Here is a 24,774-nt window from a genome sequence, read left to right as displayed (position 1 = left end):
ATAGAGAATTATGGGCTTAACACATGTATCAAAAAGTTTGTTTCTGACAGACAAAGGAGCATCGGCTTTGTCTAGGGATTGATTTATCCCGAATAAAGCTTTCAGACCCTTACTGTACAAGTGTTTGTTGTTCGCCTTGAAAGTACCCGCAGAATTGACAACAATACCTAAATAACAATAGTTTGTCACTATTTCAACAGGATTGTTCTTATACATGAAATACACATCTTTTGGTATACGACCACCCTTAGTGAAAACAATTATTTTTGTTTTCCTAAGGTTCACATTTAGGTGCCATGTTTGACAGTATTCTTCTAGTCTATTCAAAGAACATTGTAGACCTTGTTTGGATTCAGAGAAGAACTAAATCATCTGCATACAATAATGAACTGTCCCACATCCTACCCTTTAGTAGACTTTATTAATCTCATATTTAACTATTCGATGTGCAGTGTCGTTGAATGTGAAATACAGGAATGTGTGACAAAATGACTACAAAGTATATCACTGCTGGAAGAAAATTTAATGAGCATGACGAGGCAGGCCTGAGAGAAACAGCAAATGTTCGATATCTTACATTTTAAATATTTACTTAACCTTGTCGGATATAGCACGTGATATATGTATTATTATTGATTCATTTGCAGATAGTATGTTGTTGATTTTATTCGTATTCGATCGTTTTAAGTAAATTGTCAATTCATAATGAAACATCCTATTTGCTCTATCGACACAATGAACAGATTAGCCATGTCATTGTTTACCATTATGTTTCATACAGATACGAAAGTGGGCCAAGATGCTATTAGAATTACATCCCTAACTTAAGGATAGGCTTTACAAAAGTTGAGTTAGATTGAAAAATCAAATCAAAGGACGTCTTACGGATAAATATGACATAAAGAAAACACACTATGGAGACATTAAAATCTTACATAGATTGGAAGTATGGATTACGTACTTGTGGATGTCTTCAAGTTGAAAAATTTTTACATGAAAAAAGTGATAGTATTGTAATCAGAAACAATCAAATGTCCGTCGTAAGACACTGCCAGCCCCATTGGACAGCACAGACTGTGTTCAGACTTTGTCAGCACGTGCCTGATAAACGTGCCGTCCCGACTGAACAGGGAAACACGATTGTTGTTACAGTCAGACACAATAATGTCGTCCTCGCTGTCCGTTATGACACATTGGGGACTGCACAGCTGACCAGGTCCGGAGCCAAGTGACCCGCACGTGAACAGATGGCGACCAGAAGAGTCAAACATCATCATTTTGTTGTTGCACCAATCACTGACAATGATCTGGTTCCTGCTGTTGACGGCCACACGGAGGGAGGAGCCAAAATACTGCTGACCTTGATCTTCACCCCCGATCCTCATCATGACGTCACCGCCGGGGCTGAGTTTGAAAACTTGGCGCCCGATAGTGACGATGATGCGTCCCAAACCGTCAACAGCAACACCGCGTGTAGTTCTACCTGTCTCTTCAGCCCCTGGCACCTGGATGACGCGTGACTCCCTCCCCTGTTTGTCCAGCACGTGAATCCTGTGTCCGTCTCCTGTCACCAACAGCTCACCGTTTGTCAGTGCCGCCACAGACAATGGCTTAAATCTGAGATTGACCTTCTTCTTGAAAGACCCATCTTTGCCCAAAAATTGCAGACGTGAGTTGCCATGACCAGTTGCTACAATGTCTCCCTCTGCTGTGACAGCAAGCGACGTCAGACCTTGAAACTGTCCAAATCTGTTCTCCCCTACAACTTTAATGCGTTTTAGACCTCCGTCGCCCTTACCGATCGCCATATTGTGTCGCACCTGCGTAGTTAACGTTGGAGGTGAAGATAACATCTGGATTGCTGTTTTCGTGATCTCACCGACAAGTTTGGACACTTCCTGCTCCACGTTATAAGTCGAAGGTTCGACTGTCAAGTTCACGAAGTCTTTGGTCATCTCAGCCTTGTCGGCTTTTTTCTCGTCCGCGGTTTGGTCCAACCGTTCGGTCAGTTCTCCGGCCACCGACATGAGCTCCGCCGGGCTCCCGTACTCCAACACGTTGTCCGTGAACTGGACACAGCTCTTGGCTGAGGCCAGGTCCATCTCAGCTGCCTCCATGGCGGCTTCCATCTGTTTCTCCCGAGCGGCGTTCATGGCGCGAAGCTGAGCGATTCTGTCGTTTCCCACCTTCTTCGCGGCCCCGATGATCGATTTGACTTGTTTTCTGATCTGTTCCTCTGACCGCTGTACCTGTGAGGACCACTCGTCCTTTACTGACTGCAAGTCTTGTATCCATTTCTCATGCAAGTCTGCTGTGTTCTTGACTGTGGCCTGTTTTTCCTTGATCTTTGCTCCCTCCCTCTCGGCTGCCTTCTCTATCTCCACATACTGGTGATCTTTGTGCGCCGTTACCACACAGTGCAGACAGATGACCCGGTGACAGGTGTCACAGTAGAACTTGTTCAGTTCCTGGTGATCCTCACACTTGGAGGTCTCTCTTCCCCGGAGCTCGGCGGCAGCCTGGCCGGATTGCAGGTCTTGTATTGTTACAGTTTTGTGGTCCTTGCTTACTTTGAACCGACGGTGCATGTCTTTACACGTCTGACACAGGTAGTCGGGACACTCCACACAGTAGAACTGAGCCGAGTTCCCGGCCTCACAGACCGTACAGGGGACTCCATCCTCCCGCGCCTCGGAAGTTTCCCCTTTGGGCTGTTGTTGCAGAATGTCGCGCAGCTTTCCAACGAGGAAGTTGGACTTCAGCCCCTGGACGCCATTTTCAGGGAGTGGCACGTCCTGTCTGCATGTTGGACAATCCAGTTTCCCTACCGGCTCTGTGGCCAGGAGCCTATCCAAACACGGCTTGCAGAAGGTGTGAAGACACGGCAGCACCTTAGGCTGCCTGAAGTCCTCAAGACACACCTGGCAGACGAGAAATTCGTCGGTAATGTCGCTTATTGCGTTCGACGCCATTTTCTCACCCGGAAGTATGACGCAGCGAAACCAAACTTGTTGACACCTGGTGACGTTCACGGTGGAACGTTCCACTGGGCGGGAGGGGTTCTGCAAAAAATTAAGAGCAGTAAGTGTCATTCGTTTTAAGTTTTTGGAAGGACACATCGTACTATCGTCGAAACTGTCGTATTCTTACAAAAGCAAGAATAGTCTGACACGAAAAAGAATCATCATTTTTACTTGTTGCTTCCAGGCCTCCCACAGAAGCCACTGGCGCACACCAAACACTGGTGTGTCAATCAGTGTAACCGCTCTGAAAACACCGCATTCATTATTACCTCCATGAAATGTCATGGAGGTTATATTTTCACTAGCGATTATGTGCCTGTCTGCCTTTCTGTCTGTCAACAAGAAAACTCAAGAACGACTGAATGGATTAGTTTCATACTTGGTGTTGTTTATTTGTTGTTGTTTATTAAGAAACCTTTAGCCCTTACGGGCTAATCTTCCAAGGTTCAAACATTCCACTTGACTATACGTCATACATTAAACAAGTGCTTTTAAAAAAAGCTGGCGTTTCGTCTACGTTTATGAGTGTGAACTGTCTTTTTCTTGAAGTAAAATCTGCTAGAAAAAGTCACTCAAGGGCTGTTGCGTCTATAAGAAAAATTGTTATTTTGGAAAGGAGTACTGTTTAATAGCTGGTCTTGGCTTACAACTTTATTTTAAAATGTACAATAAGTTCATTATATAATCTATTAATATACTAGTACTCAGGTACTTATGTACACTTGAAAAAGCACCATCAGCACTGTGACAAGATTCTATCTAAATTGACTACCAAATGTCAAACAAATATCCAAACCAATTAACAGCTACCTCATCTCTATCATACTGGTTCCCGCATTTACAACATTTCTTCCTTGTTTTCCTGGATAATTTTGCTAATATTCATGAAAATTTCCATACTTTTGTGTCGAGCGGTGTGACTTTCCACGTCCGTGTTGTCTGAAAACTTCTGAATGAAGTCGATACTGAACAATGGAGCATTTGCTACTGTAAGAAAGGATCGCTGTTTTTGATGGAGTTTCATGCAAACAACATCAAGAGCCTCTGTTTACATCATGAATAGTAGTTTAGTGGCGAGTGTTTTGCGAGAATCATCTTACCGCGCATAGGAGCCGCTGCACGGTATTTTCCATTACCATGAACAGAAAAATTCGAATTCCGGGTTTGGAATCTATGTTCATAAGACAAAGGCCTTGCATATATGAAATGAATACTAAAATAATAAAAAAATGATATATAAAAATATAATATCAATAAATAAATAGAATATTTATATATTATCTTCAATATTTAAAAAGAAAAAAAATCCACTCTCGGTTTCGAACCAGGGACTTTCGAATCCGAAGACCTGTGACTTTACCGATTGAGCTAAGTTGTTACATATATTATATGGGAGTGTACATAATGCTTTAACCTCACTACATAGTATTATTTATGTCGATTTTCGGTCGCTTTCTTGATAAAATCATTTTTTCTTAAATAATAAAAAATGATATATAAAAATATGATATCAATAAACAAATAGAATATTTGTATATTAGCTTCAATATTTAAAAAGAAAAAAAATCCACTTTCGGTTTCGAACCAGGACCTTTCCGATCCGAAGACCTGTGGCTTTACCGATTGAGCTAAGTTGTTACGTGTATTATATAGGAGTGTACATAATGCTTTAACCTCACTACATAGTATTATTTATGTCGATTTTCGGTCGCTTTCTTGATAAAATCTTTTTTTTTTCTTGTGCAATCTTGTGGAATAGATGTTATATGGCCATTTTCCAGGATATTGAAGTCCGAAACCACAATGCAATGGTATTTCCGAACAGTTGCATGCGGTCGCATGCAATGATATAACCTCCTTGGTTCAACGAAACCAAGCATCCATTCCTTGAAGCACTGAAGGTAAAACCCATTACATTGCGTTTCGTCGCCGAGGGCGACGAAACGCAAAAAAACCACAACAATCACAGTACTGTATTTACAATAGAGCATAGTGTTTAGAGGTCAGAGGTCTAGGTGACAATGTTTGAGATGGCTTGTTTAAAGCTGGACAATGTACACAGTGACTTAATGTCAGATGGCAATGAGTTCCAGAGCATAATTGCATTAAAGCAAAAGGTGTGTTGGTGGGGTGTGATGAAAGCTAGACATGATTAGATTTGGGGCCCCCTAGCGGCTTCCCGTGGTACTGCAGCACAACTTCCGGGTTTTCCATCTCGTGCTAAACAAGCTACGGTCTCAAATTTTGAGTATTAGGTAGCTCTTGTGCTCAGGAATAAGTGACATAATTTTGCCCCCCCCCCCCCTAGCGACTAGTTTTGGGATAGTAGGGCATATTTGTTAAAAACTTCTTAAGTTAGGGATAACTCAAGAAGGGAACAACAAATTTTTAAGATTTTTGGTATGTAGGTACCTTAGACAATGTTGTACAAAATAAAATATCATTTATGCGAAATAGGAGTATTTTTGCATAATAAATGAGAATAATCTATCATAGCTGTTTTTTTCAATGTATCTATTGTCCTGTACATGATATGGTACGCTCATGTATTGCTGTTTGCTTTATCCCACCGACATCTCAAGACACCTCACGCTCCTTGTGTCTCTGGAATCGGGAGCCACAGCTTAAGGGTTAAGTTCTTTTAAGAAATCGTGGATGTGGCATCATGAAAGTGTGACATTTGTTTGGAACGTTTGGGAATTTATTTTTCACATTTTATCTACCTTTTTTGTATCAACGCAAGTTTATTTGCAAAATCATGCCCGAAGGCTAATGGCAGAAACATTCTCGAGGGAAACAAAATACAAAGTTGTACATATCACTTATGTCTATTCAGCTGAAGTTGCATCTTATTATTGGATTTGACGTCTTCTTAGAAGGCAGTGGTTAATGAACTGTTCCACATCCTACCTTTTTAGTAGACTTTATTAATGTTATTCGATGTGCAGTCTCGTTGAATACAGGAATGTATGACAAAATGACTACAAATGTATGTCACTGCTGGAAGAAAATTTAATGAGCATGACGAGGCAGGCCTGAGAGAAACAGCAAATGTTCGATATCTTACATTTTAAATATTTACTTAACCTTGCCGGATATAGCACGTGATATATGTATTATTATTGATTCATTTGCAGATAGTATGTTGTTGATTTTATTCGTATTCGATCGAACTAAGATGAATTGTCAGTTCATCATGAAACATCCTATTCACTTTATCGACACAATGAACAGAATATCATTGTTAACCATTATGTTTCATACTGATATGAAAGGGGACCAAGATGGTATTGGAATTATATCCCTAACTTAATTAAGAATATGCTTTACAAGAGTTAAGTTAAATTGAAAAATCAAATTAAATGACGTCTTACTGACACGGATGAATATGATATTAATGAAATACATATTGGAGACATTAAAATCTTACGTAGATTGGAAGTATGGATTAAGTATTTGTGGATGTCTTCAAGTTGCGTTTTACAAGAAAAAATTGATGGCTTTGCTCTCAGAAACAATCAAATGTCCGTCGCACGTCAATGCCAGCCCCACTGTACCGCACAGACTGTGTTCAGACTGTGTCAGCACGTGCCTGATAAACGTGCCGTCCCGACAGAACAGGGAAACACGATGGTTGCTAAAGTCAGACACAATAATGTTGTCCTCGCTGTCTGTTATCACACAGCGGGGACTGCACAGCTGACCAGGGCCCGAGCCACGTGACCCGCACGTGAAGAGATGGCGACCGGAGGGGTCAAACATCATCATTTTGTTGTTTAACCAATCACTGACAATGATCTGGTTCCTGCTGTTGACGGCCACATGGAGGAAGGAGCCTAAATACTGCTGACCTTGATCTCTCCCCCCGATCCTCATCCTGACGTCGCCGCTGGGGCTGAGTTTGAAAACTTGGTGCCCGATAGTGACGATGATGTGTCCCAAACCGTCAACAGCGATACCAAGTGTAATCCTTCCTGTCATTGCAGCCCCTGTCACCTGGATGACACGTGACTCCCTCCCCTGTTTGTCCAGTACGTGAATCCTGTGTCCGTCTCCTGTCACCAACAGCTCATCGTTTGTCAGTGCCGCCACACACCATGGCTCAAATCTGAGGTCGACTTTCTTCTTCAAAGACCCGTCTTTGCCCAAAAATTGCAGACGTGAGTTGCCACGATCAGTTGCTACAATGTCTCCCTCTGCTGTGACAGCAAGCGACGTCAGAGATTGAAACTGTCCAAGTCTGTTCTTCCCTACAACTTTAATGCGTTTTAGACCTCCGCCGTCCTTACCGATCACCATGTTTGGTTGCACCTGCGTAGTTAACGTTGGTGGTGAAGTTAACATCGGGATTAATGTTTTCGTGATTTCACCGACAAGTTTGGACACTTCCTGCTCCACGTTATAAGTCGAAGGTTCGACTGCCAAGTTCACTAAGTCTTTGGTCATGTCAGCCTTGTCGGCTTTCTTCTCGCTCGCGGTTTGGTCCAACCGCCCGGTCAGTTCTCCGGCCACCGACATGACCTCCGCCGGGCTCCCGTACTCCAACACGTTGTCCGTGAACTGGACACAGCTCCTGACTGAGGCCAGGTCCATCTCAGCTGCCTCCATGGCGGCTTCCATCTGTTTCTCCCGAGCAGAGTTCATGGCGCGAAGCTGAGCGATTCTGTCGTTTCCCACCTTCTTTGCGGCCTCGATGACCGAGTTGACTTGTTTTCTGATCTGTTCTTCTGTCCGCTGTACCTGTGAGGACCACTCGTCCTTCACTGACTGCAAGTCTCGTATCCAGTCTTGATGGAGGCCTGCTGTGTTTTTCACTGTCTCCAATTTTACCTTGATCTTTGCCCCCTCCCTCTCTGCCGCCTTCTCTATCTCCACATACTGGTGATCTTTGTGCGCCGTGACCACACAGTGCAGACAGATGACCCGGTGACAGGTGTCACAGTAGAACTTGTTCAGTTCATGGTGATCCTCACACTTGGAGGTCTCCCTTGCCCGGAGCTCGGTGGCAGCCTGGCCGGATTGCAGGTCTTGAACTGTGACCACTTTGTGGGCCCTGCTCATTTTGAGCCCACTGTGCACTTTGTTGCACGTCTGACACAGGTAGTCGGTACACTCCACACAGTAGAACTCAGCCGAGTTCCCGGCCTCACAGACCGTACATGGGACTCCGTCTTCCCGTGCCTCGGAAGTTTCCCCTTTTGGCTGTTGTTGCGGCTGTTGTTGTAGAATGTCGCGCAGTTTGCCAACGAGGAAGTTGGACTTCAACCCCTGGACGCCATTCTGTGGAAGGGACACGTCCTGTCGGCAAGTTGGACAGTCCAGTTTCCCTACCAGCTCTGTGGCCAGGAGCTTCTCCAAACACGGCTGACAGAAGGTGTGAAGACACGGCAGCATCTTAGGCTGCTTGAAGTCCTCCAAACACACCTGGCAGACGAGAAATTCGTCGGTAATGTCGCTGATTGCGTTCGACGCCATTTTTGTTCACCCGGAAGTATGACACAGCGAAACCAAGCTTGTTGCACCTGTTGACGGTCACGGTGGAACGTTCCACTGGTCGGGAGGGGTTCTGCAAAAACGTAACAACATTTAAAAGTTTTTGGACGGACACACCACATTTTCGTCTAAACTGTCGTATTCTTACAAAAGAAAGAATAGACACGAAAAAGAATCATCACACTTACTTGTTGACATCAGGCCCCCCACAGAAAGCCACTAATGCACACCAAACTCTGGTATGTCAACCAGTGGAACCGCCCTAAAAACACCACATTCATTGTCGTCTATCCACAGGTCTCTTTAAGTAATATTAGAGCAAAAGCATTTTACAAATCACTGATTTATATCATGTGTACGTTTAGCCAAAGCTTTTAAAATGCAGTCGTCTTTCCCCTGTTCTACTCTTCACCTGTCAGTTGATCTGCTGTGACTTGTTATAAAACTTATATTTTGTGTTCAACACGCAGTTTGGGCTGTCAGTTAGCTCGTGGCTATTACAAAGGACTAGCCCTGATGACATGGCATGTCAGACTTGGATTCTAGACGCGTGAATGGAAAACAAACGTGGAGTACGTCCCTGTCAATTTTTTAACTATCTTTTTAGTAGACTATATCAATCTTATTCGACTTGCAGTGTGGTTGAATACAGGAATGTATGAGAAAAAAACTACAAATGTGTATCACTGCTGGAAGGAAATTTAATGAGCATAGCGAGGCAGGCCTGAGAGAAACAGCAAATGTTCCTTATCTTACATTTTAAATATTTACTTGACATTGTCAGATATACCACATGATATATGTATTAATTATTGATTCATTTACAGATAGTATGCTGTTTATTTTATTCGTGTTAACATCAATTGTCAATTCATAATGAAACATCCTATTTGCTCTATCTACACAATAAACAGAATAGCCATGTCATTGTTTACCATTATGTTTCATACTAATATGAAAGGGGGCCAAGATGGTATTGGAATTATATCCCTAACTTAAGAATAGGCTTTACAAGAGAGTTAAGTTAAATTGAAAAATCAAATGAAATGACGTCTTACTGACGCAGGTGCATATGACATTAAAAATACATTTTGAAGACATTAAAATCTTACATAGATTGGAAGTATGGATTAAGTACTTGTGGATGTTTTCAAGTTGGGTTTTACAAGAAAAAATTGATGGTATTGTGCTCAGAAACAATCAAATGTCCGTCGTGAGTCAATGCCAGCCCCATTGGACAGTACAGACCGTGTTCAGTCTTTGTCAGCACGTGCCTGATAAACGTGCCGTCCCGACTGAACAGGGAAACACGACGGTTGTTACAGTCAGACACAATAATGTTGTCCTCGCTGTCCGTTATGACACAGTGGGGACGGTACAGCTGTCCAGGTCCCGAGCCACGTGACCCGCACGTGAACAGATGGCGACCGGAGGGGTCAAACATCATCATTTTGTTGTTCCACCAATCACTGACAAGGATCTGGTTCCTGCTGTTGACCGCCACACGGAGGATGGAGCCAAAATACTGCTGACCTTCATCTTTGCCCCCGATCCTCATCATGACGTCACCGCTGGGGCTGACTTTGAAAACTTGGTGCCCGATTGTGACGATGATGCGTCCCAAACTGTCAACCGCGACTCCCTTAGTAGTTTTTCTTGTCTCTGCAGCCCCTGTCACCTGGATGACACGTGACTCCCTCCCCTGTTTGTCCAGTACGTGAATCCTGTGTCCGTCTCCTGTCACCAACAGATCACCGTTTGTCAGTGCCGCCAAAGACCATGGCTCAAATTTGAGATCGACTTTCTTCTTGAAAGACCCATCTTTGCCCAAAAATTGCAAACGTGAGTTGTCGTAATCAGTTGCTACAATGTCCCCCTCTGCGGTGACAGCAAGCGATGTCAGGCTTTGAAATTGTCCATCTTTGTCCTCCCCTACAACTTTAATGCGTTTTAGACCTCCGCCGTCCTTACCGATCACCATATGTGGTCGCAGCTGCGTAGTCAACGTTGGAAGTGAAGATAACATCGGGATTGCTGTTTTCGTGATCAAACCGACTAGTTTGGACACTTCCTGCTCCATGTTGTAAGTGGAAGGTTCGACTGTCAAGTTCACCAAGTCTTTGGTCATGTCAGCCTTGTCGGCTTTCTTCTCGTCCGCGATTTGGTCCAACCGTCCGGTCAGTTCTCCGGCCACCGACATGACCTCCGCCGGGCTCCCGTACTCCAACACGTTGTCCGTGAACTGGACACAGCTCCTGGCTGAGGCCAGGTCCATCTCAGCTGCCTCCATGGCGGCTTCCATCTGTTTCTCCCGAGCAGCTTTCATGGCGCGAAGCTGAGCGATTCTGTCGTTCCCCACCTTCTTCGCGGCCTCGATGATCGAGTTGACTTGTTTTCTGATCTGTTCTTCTGTCCGCTGTACCTGTGCAGACCACTCGTCCTTTACTGACTGCAACTGTTGTATCCACTTCTCATGCAAGTCTGCTGTGTTCTTGACTGTGGCCTGTTTTGCCTTGATCTTTGCTCCCTCCCTCTCTGCCGCCTTCTCTATCTCCACATACTGGTGATCTTTGTGCGCCGTTACCACACAGTGCAGACAGATGACCCGATGGCAGGTGTCACAGTAGAACTTGTTCAGTTCCTGGTGATCCTCACACCTGGAGGTCTCTCTTGACCGGAGCTCGGCGGCAGCCTTGCCGGATTGCAGGTCTTGAACTGTGACCACTTTGTGGGCCCTGCTCATTTTGAGCCCACTGTGCACTTTGTTGCACGTCTGACACAGGTAGTCGGTACACTCCACACAGTAGAACTGAGCCGAGTTCCCGGCCTCACAGACCGTACAGGGGACTCCATCCTCCCGCGCCTCGGAAGTTTCTCCTTGTGGCTGTTGCTGCAGAATGTCGTACAACTTGCCAACGAGGAAGTTGGACTTCAACCCCTGGACGCCATTTTCAGGGAGGGACACGTCCTGTCGGCATGTTGGACAGTCCAGTTTCCCTACCGGCTCTGTGGCCAGGAGCTTCTCCAAACACGGCTGGCAGAAGGTGTGAAGACACGATAGCATCTTAGGCTGCTTGAAGTCCTCAAGACACACCTGGCAGACGAGAAATTCGTCGGTAATGTCGCTGATTGCGTTCGACGCCATTTTCTCACCCGGAAGTATGACGCAGCGAAACCAAACTTGTTGACACCTGGTGACGTTCACGGTGGAACGTTCCACTGGTCGGGAGGGGTTCTGCAAAAATCTTAACAACAGTTTGAAGCTTTCGGAATGAGACACCGCATGCACTTTTGTCGAAACTGTCGTATTGTTACAAAAGAAATAATAAACACGAAAAAGAATCATCATTCTTACTTGTTGCCTCCAGGCCCCCGCAGAAAGCCACTAACGCACACTAAACACTCGTATGTCAATCAGTGTAACCGCTCTGAAAACACCACATTCAGCGCTGTTTATCTATAGGTCTCTTTTAAGCAATCTTTTAGAGCAAAACCAACCGAAGGCATACCAGACTTGGATTCTAAACGTATACATAGACGTCAAACCTGGAGCAAAAACTCCTTTTTTAAAAGACGCCTTTATGTAACTCCTCCTTTCGTTTCAGGGCGGTACTGCAGGACTAGAGGCTGTGCAATCTAACGGCCTTGTGCAGCAACACGCCTACAGTGTTACTGGGTTTGCCACGGTAAGTCTGGTATTAAACCGTACATGCACATCAGTAGCCATAGCAGTAGTAGTAGTAGTAATTACTACCTCCGTAAAAACGAAGGTATTGTAATCAGCTGGTGTGTTTGTTTGTTTGCCTTGGTGTGAGTCCGCAATTATGTGAAACAATGCATAGTGTCTGCGTGTAAGGAGGAAATGGTTTAATATATAATGGGATACTTGGAGAATTGGAAGTAGGGGTTGGCTCGTTTCAGCTGGTGTGCTTGCTTGGTGTGAATGTTGACATCGTGGAAGCACGTAAGGCCGAAATGGTGTAATGGGGTACTTGGAGAATTGGAAGTAGGAGTTCACTCGTTTATTTTGTAGTAGTAGACTTCTTTACATTGATGTACTCTATAAACTGCTATGTTATTTCTTATATCACATTGTACTATGTTTATTGTGTATATTGAGGTCTTCCTAACCTTCATTTTCAAGGTTAACGAAGAACAAATCGTCCGGGTGCGGAACCCCTGGGGCAAGATTGAATGGAAGGGGCCATGGAGTGACGAGTAAGTAACCAAGAAGACTTAATATGGACGGCATGCTTTGACATACTCCTTGCACGATTATCTACGGATTATTTCTTAGAATATCACTTGACGAAAACAGTGTAATCGATATTTTACTTGAAAAAAAAAGAAAGCTAATTCGCCTTTATCTGCGAGGTAATTTTTATCCGTTGTTTTAAAAAAAAACTGGGTATTTTGGGATAACAAGTCGATGGACGGTGGTTTCAAAGTTCTTACAATAGTGAAGTTTGACAACAACGTCAATCGAAGTGATATCCCTGAATACCCCAATTCTAAAAGCAACGGATATAGCTCACCCCACGGATAAAGGTGAAATAACGTTGCATACTATGACAGAAACATTGCTATGTTACTGATTAACCCGCAACATATAATGTTACACAGAGAGATAATCCCTGCGCGCAACCATCCTGGGTTATGAAAGACTTGCAATATGCATTAGAACAATTGATCTTAGTATAAGCTAATACTGTTTCTAAAACATAACTACAAGAAAGCGTCACTTTGTTTCTTATCACTGCTCTAGATCACCCCAATGGGAAGGCGTAACCGAGGAGAGAAAGGAAGAACTGGGCGTGGTCAAAAGGGACGACGGTGAATTCTGGTATGCAAAACAATGATTTAAACACCAATGTCACTTTCATGTGAAGGTTCATATGTGGCCTTAATCGACATAATAAAAGTTTTTACACGTTATATTCCGTACACAATGTATAACACTTACCAACAAGCTTTCGGTCAGTCCTTTGACCCCTCTAAATTTGAAATGACCAAAAACCTAATTCACGTGACCTGAACGAAAGTGTGACGTCAGCAACGGGTCAAAGGTGTCCCCAAGTGGGCATCAGCTCCAATCTCTGTTCAGAACCTATCGACCTGCAACTCCGCTCAAAGTTTGAGCATCTGATGTTTAAACACTGATGATGTCTCTCTCTCTCTCTCTCTCTCTCTCTCTCTCTCTCTCTCTCTCTCTCTCTCTCTCTCTCTCTCTCCCCCCTCTCTCTCTTTCTCTCTCCCTAGGATGTCCTTCCAAGATTTCTTGGACATCTGGAAGACGCTTGAGATCTGTCACCTGGAGCCGTCTGTAGGGGAGGTGGAGCCGGAGCTGGTCGGCTGTAAGAAGTGGAACTCCACGGAGCGCCACGGGAAGTGGCAGCGGGGCATGACTGCTGGAGGGTGCGCCAACTACAGAAGTATGTGTCTGGATAAAGGGGCTGGAATAGCGGCACCTATTGCCGTGTGGTACCTATTGCCGTGCGGTACCAATTGCCGTGCGGTACCTATTTTCAAGCGGTACCTATTTATGTGCGTGTTTACCGATGTATAATACCATTTGGAATCAGTTTCATTGACTATCATGACGATTCCTAAATAAACAGAAATGAATGATGAAACTTAATTATTGCATTAGAAGAAGAAATAATCAAATGAACGGTAACAGGTACCCATAGCACAATTCTTCACGTATAAACCTTACATATGCTCAGATGAACTGAACTGATTCTCAGATGGCGTTTAACAGGTGTAGAGAAGTTTAAAACCACACAGGTTAAAGATTAATTCACCATGTTTATATAAAGATATATCACAAATTGCATCAGAAGGAACTTATTTTGTAATGAAAAATAATGCATATTCATTGTGGGTCAAAAAGTTTTACAAAACCTGTTTAATGTGCCAATAATTCATGTGACATATATTATGATAATGAGGTAAATTTCCAATATCCCCTTTTGCTGCATTTCCTACTGAAGAAGCTAGGTGTCGCTCTCAGCAGTTCAGTCATAAAATACGCGGCAATGCACAGCTTTTCTTAAAAGATTTCTTGTTTTGGTTGTTGCGTTTTTTGACACGCAACCATGTCAGCCGATATTTGTAGACAAGTCATTATGACCAATCAGCACCAAGAAGAGTGACGGGGACCGACAAATCAGCACCAAGGAGAGCTATCATGTCTACCAATCAGGATCATCATTGCTAAACGTTACGTTACCCATAGACAGAACTATTTGAATGACGGGAAACCGATGTTTTGTCCCAGCATACCTGCTCATAGATTATGAAACAGAACTGTATACTTCGCCCTAAGCCTATAGTAATTGCAAAATTGCCCCTTTGATTGGAAAAACACATCGGACGAATAGAAGCTTTATTACACCTACGCAAGCATTGATAAAGAATTGTATCTTTTCTTGTTATCTTACTAAATTTATCAATGCAAGTTAATGCATTGTCGTATTTACATCGTAGATTTTGTCAAGAAACAATAGTAAAGACTGACAAATGCACCGCCGTAAGTAACTTTTTAACAATGCGGTCCCAAACGTGACTAAGTTTATGAGGCAGGTGGTCACCGAAATATTGGCTCACTTAAGTATTGTATGTGGTTTGAAGAAAGGAACAAAAATTGTGATATAATTCATAATTTGCTATTTCAGCCAGTACGTTCTGTAGCAATCCCCAGTACATCGTGCAGGTGGAGGACCCGGATGACGAAGATGATGACGACACGTGTACCGTTGTCTTCAGCCTCATTCAAAAGGACCGCCGTAAACAGAAGCATCTCGGGAAGGCTAACCTGGCAGTAGGCTTCTACATCTATGAAACGGTAGGTCAAAGGTCACGAATATCTGTTTAGGTGGTACTTTCGACATGTTGTGCCGTATGGAATCTTCTGATATGCTCTATAGGGACACTTTTATAGAAGTCGGGTTGTTTTGCCAGTATTAGATTTTTATGGATTTAACTTCGAATTCAAGTAATGTTAGGTGACGGTTGACCAAAAATAGATTTGTATACGTTTTCCACCGTTTTGTTGGGGGGGGGGGATGAGTTTGCTCATTTTGTAGTTTCTTTCTACGATTTACATCCCGGAAGGACATTTATGGCTGCGTGATGTCATCCATATAATATAGTCAGTGTGGCCAGACGTATACTTCAACTTGCGCCACCTTACGATTTCTAGTCAGGCGCAGCCATATTTTAGAGAGCAAGCCATTGTTATCGTCATCAAATCATTGACAACCGTGAACTGTTTGCTTTAGGCCCCGAACCAGAAGAAGCTGAAGAAGAGAGACGTGTGCACACGCCGCCCAGCTGCCACCAGTGGGTCCTACATCAACCTGCGAGAGGTGACCAAACGTGTCAAACTCCCTCCCGGAAACTACATCGTCATGCCCTCCACCTTCAAACCGAACGAGGAAGCCGATTTCTTGTTGAGGATCTACACAGAGAAGCCAAGCACGACAGAGTACGTATTTGCGTTGTGTCTTAGACAACGTTTAAGTGCTGAAGTAAAAAATGTACGAAAGCCCAAAGTGACAATACACAACAGCTTTTCCGTCCCATTTCCAACCCTTCTTCAAATCATTTCTATGCCTTCCGAGTCGTTGTCAAGCCTTTACCAAACAATCTCCAAGCTTTCTACAAACCAGCCTTATGACCTTTTGTTTTAGAAGCGATATGGTATGGACAAGCGTTCGCGTAGTGTCTCTTTGGGCTTTCGAAGATATCCATCAAAGCACAGTGCAGCTAGTAGCCAATCAGCACCAAGGACAGTGACGGTGCCGACAAATCAGCACCAAGGAGAGCCATCATGTTGGCCAATCAGGATAAACGTTTTTTTACCCCTAAATTTACGGTTAACGGCTGCGTTATCGCCGGTAGGCATTAGAAAGAATGGTTGATTTAGGAAATAAAATGTATATCAAAAGCCAAACTTTCAGGCTAACTTAATCCGACGATTGGGTGAGAACTCTCTTCACTATAGTTTTGACATTGTTATGCATTTCACCACATCATGTTCTGTAACGTTACTTCTTTTTCTGTTTCCCATTTCTCTATTGCAAACGTTTCGTCTGTTTAGTCACACTGTTCACGCTGGCGAGCTCCACCTAGCGGACCTGTCTATGTTTACACTAAGCTCAATGACTACTCTTCGCTTGCTTGACTTTACGTTGCTCACTCGTTCACCGTCTGTTCCACGCCATGTCATGTTCCATTAAAGAGACCAGGACGACTTCTTCGTAGATCGAATCCTTGAGGAGAAGCACCACACGTGAGTGACATCTGCAAAAAGGAACCCAACTGTCTGATTTGTACGATACGCGCGAGATGCATTGTGGTCTAGGTCAAAGTTGAAGATTCCTTGGCATGTTAAATGATATCTAACTTGCGTAGAGGCTTTCATAACTTTCTACTACCTTGCAGTAGTCTACGACAATTTTCAGGGATTTTTTTACCCCTGACAGTTGTTCAAATTTTCTGTCGTGTTGCAAAAAAAGAAAAGAAAAACAAACAAGTTATTCCTAGACCACAATGCACCACTCACACATGCGCACTCAAAACTGTGATAACCATACTTGTGACGGATGCTTGACATACTAATTATAATGACGTTGCCACTGCTTATTGTAGAAATTAACACGCAACAGTTCACATGCTTGTGCATGTTGTTGTTTACCGAAAGTTTCCGTTTATTTTTATTTGTTTGTGTATTCGCGTTTTCTCCCTGGACCCTGGTTACAAACAGGGTCTGTGACGTTGGTAAGATTTTGGCGCGTTTCTCTAGTCAGCTAGTCCCGTGTTTATTTTTACAAGGACCAAAAATGACCCTCCTTTATATTACATAACTTTGATCGTAAACACGCAGTTTCTAAATAGATATATCTAATCTGATTCGCAAGACAGTGGAAGAACAAGTAATTTATGAGAAGGAATGTTCATCTATTCTATGGGCTTTGCGGTCTTTGGTTCATTCTTAAAAGAATGAAATGCATCGTATGCACATTCCTCTTTGATATGATACATACTAAATGTCGTTTTCCCCTTTTTCTTCAGGGATGCGGAACCTGAACAAGTCATTAGGAGGGAACAAACAGTAGAAGTCAAAAAGGTACGGGAATCCGATGATATTCAATTCCTAAGATTCTCCAGAAATCTGTCAGTAACAATTGTACCTGTAGGTTTATGAGGGGGCTCATCTGGTTTCAAATGTACATGCGCAGCGATGTGTATTGTGGGTAACATGTTAAAGGTGAAAGTTTCGAACTTGTAAACAGTTACAGTTCTCGTCCAGATCAGATTAAGTACTGTCCAAACGTGTTTTGTTTATGTCTCAGGGGCCTTAACCTTTGACACGTACCCACAATACATTTCGCTGCGCATGCGTAGTTTGAACCAAATGTCAATGCGGAAATGAGAGTTAGGCGAGCGTTTCACTGAAACAATATCAAGGAGTACTTGAACACGTGTCGCTGATAAGCTTGTAGTAATAGCCACGAACACTTTAGCCTGCACATTTTATCGCGCACCACTAACCAACGTTCTTAGACCGTTACACCTAGCAATCCAATGCGTGCGCAAGCGTACCCACTAGTAGTATTGTCCGATAGTATAGCGCTACTTCACAACGTTACGAATACCTCGGGATAAACATGAAAAAGCGGATTCCTTTGAAAGAGGATTGGGTTGTCGTTCTTGCTTGAATTTCTTTATTCTACACGACAAAGAAAAGTTTTCTTGTTACGAAGCATTCCAATATTCCAGCTATATGTAATCAACTACTGAGTTAACTCAATGACGTAACATACCCATAATTTATCCTACTCTTAATTTCGCAACCATCCCTCCCGACTAGCCCTCTGCTGGTTACATCTTTCTTCTTTTTCCCAACCGTCTTAGATCTATGCTGCGGTCCCATTTGAAAAAAAAGGGGCCCCTGGTGGCTATTTTTCGGCACTTTCTGGCTTGGCTCCCAGGCTATTTTGGAGCACGGCCGGGACCCCTGATTTAAAAACAACAACAACTTAGAATTAAAATCAACCCGGGATCTGGCAGCAAAGAGACGCCGTGAAAATTACGAGAGGTACCCCCACAGAAGCCGGCATTCCACCGGGACAAATTTGTGGTGACGAAGCCCTGCCTGGGCTACATCCCCTACGGGCACCGGTGGAATTGGAACCGTAGCTTTAATCTCTGACTCTCACCCCTTACCCCCAACACCTCCAGAAATTAAAAGTACGAAACTTCGAGTTACATGGTTGGCCCTTGTTTCACTGTGTGCCATTTCCAGGGAAGACGGGTGTCCAGGCAGACAGTAAAATACCTCGGAACTGACCAGACCGAGACAGGGCGATCGTTGGTAGTTGTCGGAAACACAAAAGGAATCGTCACTCTACCAGAACCCTGGGAACTCGTCCCCAAAGTGTCTTGGGCCACAGGGGTGTTTTCCGAGATTTGGCGCGGGGAAGAGGTGTATACACCTTTCTCACGCGGCGGCCATGATAGATCTAAAACGAGTTCAATGTGGCAAACAAAAGGCTGTCCATCATAATTAGCAGTTCGACCAATGGTAGCCTGCCAATTAGGAAATCGACCAATAAGTGAATGGCTGCAAATTCGTTAAAAATTTGCATTATTATGTTTTTATTTTGCATCTCTTAAGACTATGGGGTCAGTCTACACTACTCTAAATTGCTACATCTTTCGGTGCATAAGACTTCTTGTAATATTTATTATTCTATCTTATATCATGAAAATTTGTGTGGTTTGGGGGAAAACTAAATGGGACCTGATTTTAGAAATAAGTTTTGTCTGTTTGCCTCATTGACCTCTTCTTCGATCTATCATGGCCGCCGCGTGAGAAAGGTGTATAAACGTTGTGTTGGAGGTTTTTTGGCGATGCCCCAAGGACGGTGCCTACTTGATAGCTTTGGGCTTTAAAAATATTTTTTTTCAAATACACGTACTCTTGTAACGGATATGTAGAGCTTTGAAGGAAGACGTTACCTTCGAGGGGGGTGTACTTCAGATGACAACCCAGTCCTCTATCCAAAGGAATCATGGGAAAGCGCGCAAAGGAATCATGGGATAGCCCACATCATAGCCTTTACCTTTTTCTTCCCTGATGCTTGACCAAAGCCGGAGGAGGCTGAGGGAGAGGAGGGAAAAGAAAAAGAAGGGGAGGAAGAAAAGGTACAAAAGTGGTCCACAAACTGTGCCTTGTGGCTAAAATGTCATCAACAAGCCGCTTTGATCGATGTTTCCATTCGTCCGTGTTGTTACTGTCATTCAGGTCAAAGGTCAGAAGTTTCGAATGCAGTCATAGGTTTGTCAATGGACAGACCAATCGTCAAGAAAATTATTCTATATATTTTCACTGCGCATAATCTAACCAAGGACGTTATATCAGAGTGTAATATAACGTCCTTGATTTAACTCTGTATTCCTGCCAACACCAAAATTAAAGAAAAATGATTGAAGGTATGAAAGCCATTGACCTTTGACCTTAGTCATCCCGCGCTTGGGTAGTGCCAATAGTCTTATCCTGTCGGTGCTGTCTATCTATGTGTACCTACTTTACTCATGAACATCATGAAGGTTGATTCTAATCAGGCATACTAATTATTGAATATAGATTATCATGTCTGTATGTGTCTTATATGCGCTTCAGCTACGAGGGGCATTCAATAAGTAATGCCCCTGACCCACTGCCAGTTGTCTGATCTAGATGAAATGTTGCATGTGTAATGAGTCATATCTCTATGGGTTATGTTGCAAAAAACAGCTCTGAACTAATTGTGGTTACTGATTTACTGGTGTTTGAACTGAGTCAGGTGCGAAATGGACCAGGTGTGAAATGGAGCAAGTTGAGTGTCGCGCAGTGATCCGGTTTTTGTATTTGAAAGGACGCACACCAAAAGGGACTTTTGATGAAATGAAAAAAACTTATGGTGATGATGCCCCATCATATGACCTTGTAAAACACTGGCATCCTGAATTCAAACAAGGCCGGAAGTCTGTGGAAACAGCTCCCAGACCTGGTCGTCCCTCTTCTGCCATTGATGAGGCACCTGTCGGAGGACCAACCTGGGATGTCCTACAAGAACGGTGTCCAGAGCTACATCAAATAATGGGAGAAATGCATAACTCTGGGTGGTTCCTATTTTGAGAAAGACTAATAACTGTGCCAAGTTTCATTAATCTCCTGCTATGGGAAATGGGTCAGGGACATTACTTATTGAATGCCCCTCGTACATCATGGAGGCTTTAGATATTCGTACGAAATTGATGAAATACATGCGAATAGTGCAAGTTCACAGTTATTTGTGCGTTTGTCACAAATTTGTATGAATTTCATAAAATTCGTACAATTTTTAGGCATCCCTGTACATGCAGCATTCATCATCAAACGATTGCTGTGTGACAAATGTTCAGAATAGATTTTTAGATTTAGTACCACCAGCTGCGTTATTACGCACATTAGCATAAACACACCAGGCTTTTGTTTTACATTAGCACTGAGCACTGTAAACCTACTCTATGGCCTTTCTTGTACGGAATATAATGTCTGAATGGGACACGTGTACAGTAAAAAATGGGTACATTCTGAAAAGTTTAAGATACCGTCTTTGAAATGAAAACAGTATATTTCTTCGTGAAATCGTGGTTAGATGTTTTAGTAGTTCGTGGTTCTAGTATTTGCATTGAAGTTCATTAACATGGTTATTACACACTGCGTCTTATCATTGCGAATACAGCCTATTTTTTACGGGGAGTAGAGTTGATCATGACTAAAGCAAGACACTCGTTACTCAGTGTACATAGTTGTAATCTAAGCATACTTTCTGGATGCTCAACATTTTTGTATTGCTTTTTGACAGCCTACTCCAACTCTGGTCGGAGAGAAAGAGGACAGAGTCCGCAAGGCGTTTGAGGTCATCGCAAGCATGGGCGGAGACGAGGAGGTAAAGGCAACGTCATTTCCGGAAAATAAAGTATACTTCCGCTTTACACACATGTCGTATGAAGAACACGACCTTAGTATACCCCTACATATGATAAGTTACAAACGCATGCTATTCGTATATATCACAACGTTCGCCTTGTTTCAAATAACTATGAATGTAGACAGTGTTCTAAAATGCAGGCCAAGGTTACAAGATGCTACAAATACTTAATGTACAGTAGAGCTTAATTCCAACATGCTTAAACAAAACAAATACAAATAAACAAAGTTACACTCTTTTGGTAGGTGGAGCCGGCAGTCGATACTTATGAACTGAAGAGCGTCATTGATGTGTACTTCAAGGGTAAGTACTTGTACCACCTCTTTGGAATGATGATTTGAGTGGACGATGTATTGCCGTGTCTGGAGTGCCGCTTTGCAATGGTTTTAGAAAAAACAACAACAACATTTTCTTTCATCAATATCAGCGAGAAATACCGTGTGTAATCAACTGTAATTAGTACATGTATATGTTTCTAAGATGTTATATAATTCTTAAACACTGTAAAAAATGTTTCTTTTGTTGTTGTCACAGACCCCAGCTTTACGCTTGATGTCTGCAGGGACATGGTCATGATGTACGACGTATCCTTTTTGATAACAGCGGGTAGTTTTATACATCGATGAAGGTAAGATACGACAAATTTATAGCAGTCACTCAAGCAACTGGCTATGATTTTGGAAACGATCAGATGTGTTAGGTAGCATCCACTACCTTTCGTCAGTGACACTGGGGAGATCTGTTGAAGAAATGGTTTAAGTACGGATTGACATGCAAAGGAGGTGACCACATATCTTAGGCTAATGGGTAGCTTTACACTGATTTTAGATCACCGCGTCCGTTTTTGATGCTCGAATGGCTTTAGAATCTTTTTCGAAATCAGGTGGTTTCACTTGCAAAGTTATTAGACTACCAATTAGATATTGCAATTTGGCAAAAACGCTTCTTCTACCAGCAGAGATCCAGATGGACCAGAATACAGCAATGTATAAATGTGTTCTTCTACCTATAGATCCTTGGTTTCAAGTCATTCCTATCTACAATGATAGGAATCAAAGGTGGAAACTCTATCTTTTGAGAGAACTTTTATGAATGGCATTTAGACATTTACGATATTATGATATGATAATCTTTATTGCATATTCATGCCCGAGGGCTAAATGCACAAAGGGACCACATATGGTCTTATGGATGCAGAGGAAAAAAGAAACTAGACTTATACAATGATAGATTGAATCCTTGACTCAGGCTTAGGCGGACGGCTCGGGGAAGATTGAGTACAGCGAGTTCAAAGAGCTTTGGAACGACATCTGTGGTTGGATGGTATGTAACTTCAGTTGGATCAGAACTTCACGTCGACTATTTTGCCGCAAGTTTCACACATGGCATTCACGCCATCTTCGTAACTTGGTACTTATTTCTTATCCCTTATCTTATGAGATGTAGAGTATTGAAGCAAAAGAAAGAGTACATAGATCCAGTGAGATACCGCTTTCCCTACTGTTCCCTACTGTTTGAAAATGTCTTTATTGTCGCCGCATCCGCTTCACCTATTTATAATGAATACTGTTACTCCGTTTTAGGCTACATTCAACAAGAGCGACGCTAACAAGAACGGCAAGCTGGAGTCGTACGAGCTGCGAGAGGCGCTGCGAGATGTTTGTGGTATGGACCAAGATTCCATACAATGATTTCTACTCTTTGCATATTCTATGACTATGACTATTATAATCTATCCAATATTTACGATTTGATGATCAGCCTCGAAGTGTTAAAGGTGACCTGGCCAGTAACTTTTTGTCACAGAATAAACCATAGAGTGAGCGAAGCGAACGAGATATCACTGACCAGGCGCTATGCCGCCGCGACTCATTGACGATACGGTGTATTATCATATAGCCAATTCAAACAGACAGTGACGGAAAAGTGTGAATTATAGGCCGCCTTGGCTGTATATCCAATTAGAATGGAGTTTTTTATTGGTCCAAAAAGATAATGAACTTTCCATCAGAAGAATTTACGTTGATATGTGTGCGTATGCAAATGACTGGTGGCTGGTCTTCCCGCAGGTGTAACTATAGACGCCCAACTTACCGCAAAGATTATCCGTCGCTATGCCGACCAGGACAACACGATTTCAGCGGCAAGCTTCTGGAGGATAGCCATCAGGCTCAAGGCCTTCTTCGGTGAGGAATATCTGAACATTAAAATGTTATATCATGTTTACTTAGCATGAAAGTTAATCTGTGTTGGTAGAATACATTATAGGAAAATGCTAACACTTTACTTCCAACACTTTATTAAACTATAGGGACTTACCCCTCTACATTTTCGATCGGACAGGGGGCGACATAGACTTTCTGATGATTATGACCCCCTCCTAAAAAAGTGGCGTGTTCCTGACTACTGGAAATAGAGAGAGTCATTCTGTGAACACGGTCGACGGAGTTTGACCGAAAATTTAGAGGGGTAAGTCCCTATAGTGTAATTCAGTGTTGGGAGTAAAGTGTAAAGTAAAGTTTCTACGTTGTCACCCTGAACAAGCCGGTTGACGGGTCAAACTGAGCATGCACTGCGAGATGCATCGTGGGTAAAACCGAATTGTCTCGAATAAAGTACGCACTTTGAAAACACTTTTCACTATTGAAAAGTTGTTGCCAGGTGCCTACTTTGAGGTTTTTTTTTTCATTTTGCCTTACAGTCTCAAAGATTTGCCTAAGACTTGCCCCAAATCAGGGGTGCTAATTTTAATTGGGTGTGTACTTAAATTGAGAAAGTACAGTATGTGAAAGTTGACGGCAACTGAGACATAACAAAATATGCGCATGAAAATGCTTTTTGTCAAAGGAGATCATGACGGCCCCTAAGTAGTTGTTCCCGTCTAGACCATAAGTAGGCTAAGGGCCTTCACTTTTGACATGTTACCCACAATAACGTATCTCTGCCCATGAGCAGTTTAAACCACTAATCGGCTTACGTTAGAATAGTAGAATCACAATAAGACTTGAAGCATAATATAAGTACTACTAAGTCTATTGCTTATGTGGCGTTATAATTGACATTTGTAACAGCAGTTATGCTTTCTTTAATGAAGTTAACTTTGTGTTGCAGATTCTCCGGCTCTAGCTGGAATGAAAGGCCGGCCGGTGAGTACACAGCGATTTTGAAGTCTTAAAAGATAAAAACATGCTGACCATAACACATTGTATAATTCATATCATATCACGATT

General features: G+C 42.9%; 3 protein-coding genes across 16 annotated transcripts in view; 1 reads left to right on the top strand and 2 right to left on the bottom strand.

Moving 5' to 3' along the window:
- Window positions 1-24,774, top strand: part of LOC118414965 (calpain-B-like) — a 102,000-nt gene that overhangs the window by 47,750 nt on the left and 29,476 nt on the right. For 2 of the 14 annotated variants that reach the window (XM_035819309.1, XM_035819314.1), the window contains exons 6-21: window positions 12,122-12,202; window positions 12,661-12,734; window positions 13,282-13,359; window positions 13,776-13,948; window positions 15,194-15,363; window positions 15,800-16,005; window positions 16,762-16,812; window positions 17,595-17,649; window positions 19,677-19,730; window positions 21,419-21,502; window positions 21,790-21,847; window positions 22,079-22,128; window positions 22,799-22,867; window positions 23,128-23,209; window positions 23,614-23,730; window positions 24,656-24,690. The exons of 4 other annotated variants lie outside the window; for them this stretch is intronic. In XM_035819309.1, the coding sequence (XP_035675202.1) occupies window positions 12,122-12,202; window positions 12,661-12,734; window positions 13,282-13,359; window positions 13,776-13,948; window positions 15,194-15,363; window positions 15,800-16,005; window positions 16,762-16,812; window positions 17,595-17,649; window positions 19,677-19,730; window positions 21,419-21,502; window positions 21,790-21,847; window positions 22,079-22,128; window positions 22,799-22,867; window positions 23,128-23,209; window positions 23,614-23,730; window positions 24,656-24,690 (1,437 nt within the window). The remainder of the gene's footprint in view (window positions 1-12,121; window positions 12,203-12,660; window positions 12,735-13,281; window positions 13,360-13,775; window positions 13,949-15,193; window positions 15,364-15,799; window positions 16,006-16,761; window positions 16,813-17,594; window positions 17,650-19,676; window positions 19,731-21,418; window positions 21,503-21,789; window positions 21,848-22,078; window positions 22,129-22,798; window positions 22,868-23,127; window positions 23,210-23,613; window positions 23,731-24,655; window positions 24,691-24,774) is intronic. 8 more of the 14 variants (XM_035819316.1, XM_035819310.1, XM_035819320.1 and 5 more) reach the window with 6 other exon arrangements.
- LOC118414966 (tripartite motif-containing protein 2-like) lies at window positions 514-3,342 on the bottom strand. Its single transcript, XM_035819325.1, has one exon. The coding sequence runs from the start codon at window positions 3,117-3,119 to the stop codon at window positions 990-992; it is 2,130 nt and encodes a 709-aa protein (XP_035675218.1). The 5' UTR covers window positions 3,120-3,342; the 3' UTR covers window positions 514-989.
- LOC118414967 (tripartite motif-containing protein 2-like) lies at window positions 6,248-8,536 on the bottom strand. Its single transcript, XM_035819326.1, has one exon. It carries the CDS (start codon window positions 8,496-8,498, stop codon window positions 6,504-6,506), a length of 1,995 nt encoding a protein of 664 aa, XP_035675219.1. The 5' UTR covers window positions 8,499-8,536; the 3' UTR covers window positions 6,248-6,503.

Source organism: Branchiostoma floridae, chromosome 4 (assembly GCF_000003815.2).
Source record: "Branchiostoma floridae strain S238N-H82 chromosome 4, Bfl_VNyyK, whole genome shotgun sequence".
Classification (NCBI taxonomy): Eukaryota; Metazoa; Chordata; class Leptocardii; order Amphioxiformes; family Branchiostomatidae; genus Branchiostoma; species Branchiostoma floridae.
The sequence above is the reverse complement of the archived record's forward strand: the minus strand, read 5'-3'. Positions and strand labels throughout refer to the sequence as shown.

Coding starts and splice junctions, on each gene's coding strand:
- LOC118414966 (XM_035819325.1), bottom strand. CDS start 3,119: ATGTGTCCTTCCAAAAACTTAAAACGAATGACACTTACTGCTCTTAAT.
- LOC118414967 (XM_035819326.1), bottom strand. CDS start 8,498: ATGGCGTCGAACGCAATCAGCGACATTACCGACGAATTTCTCGTCTGC.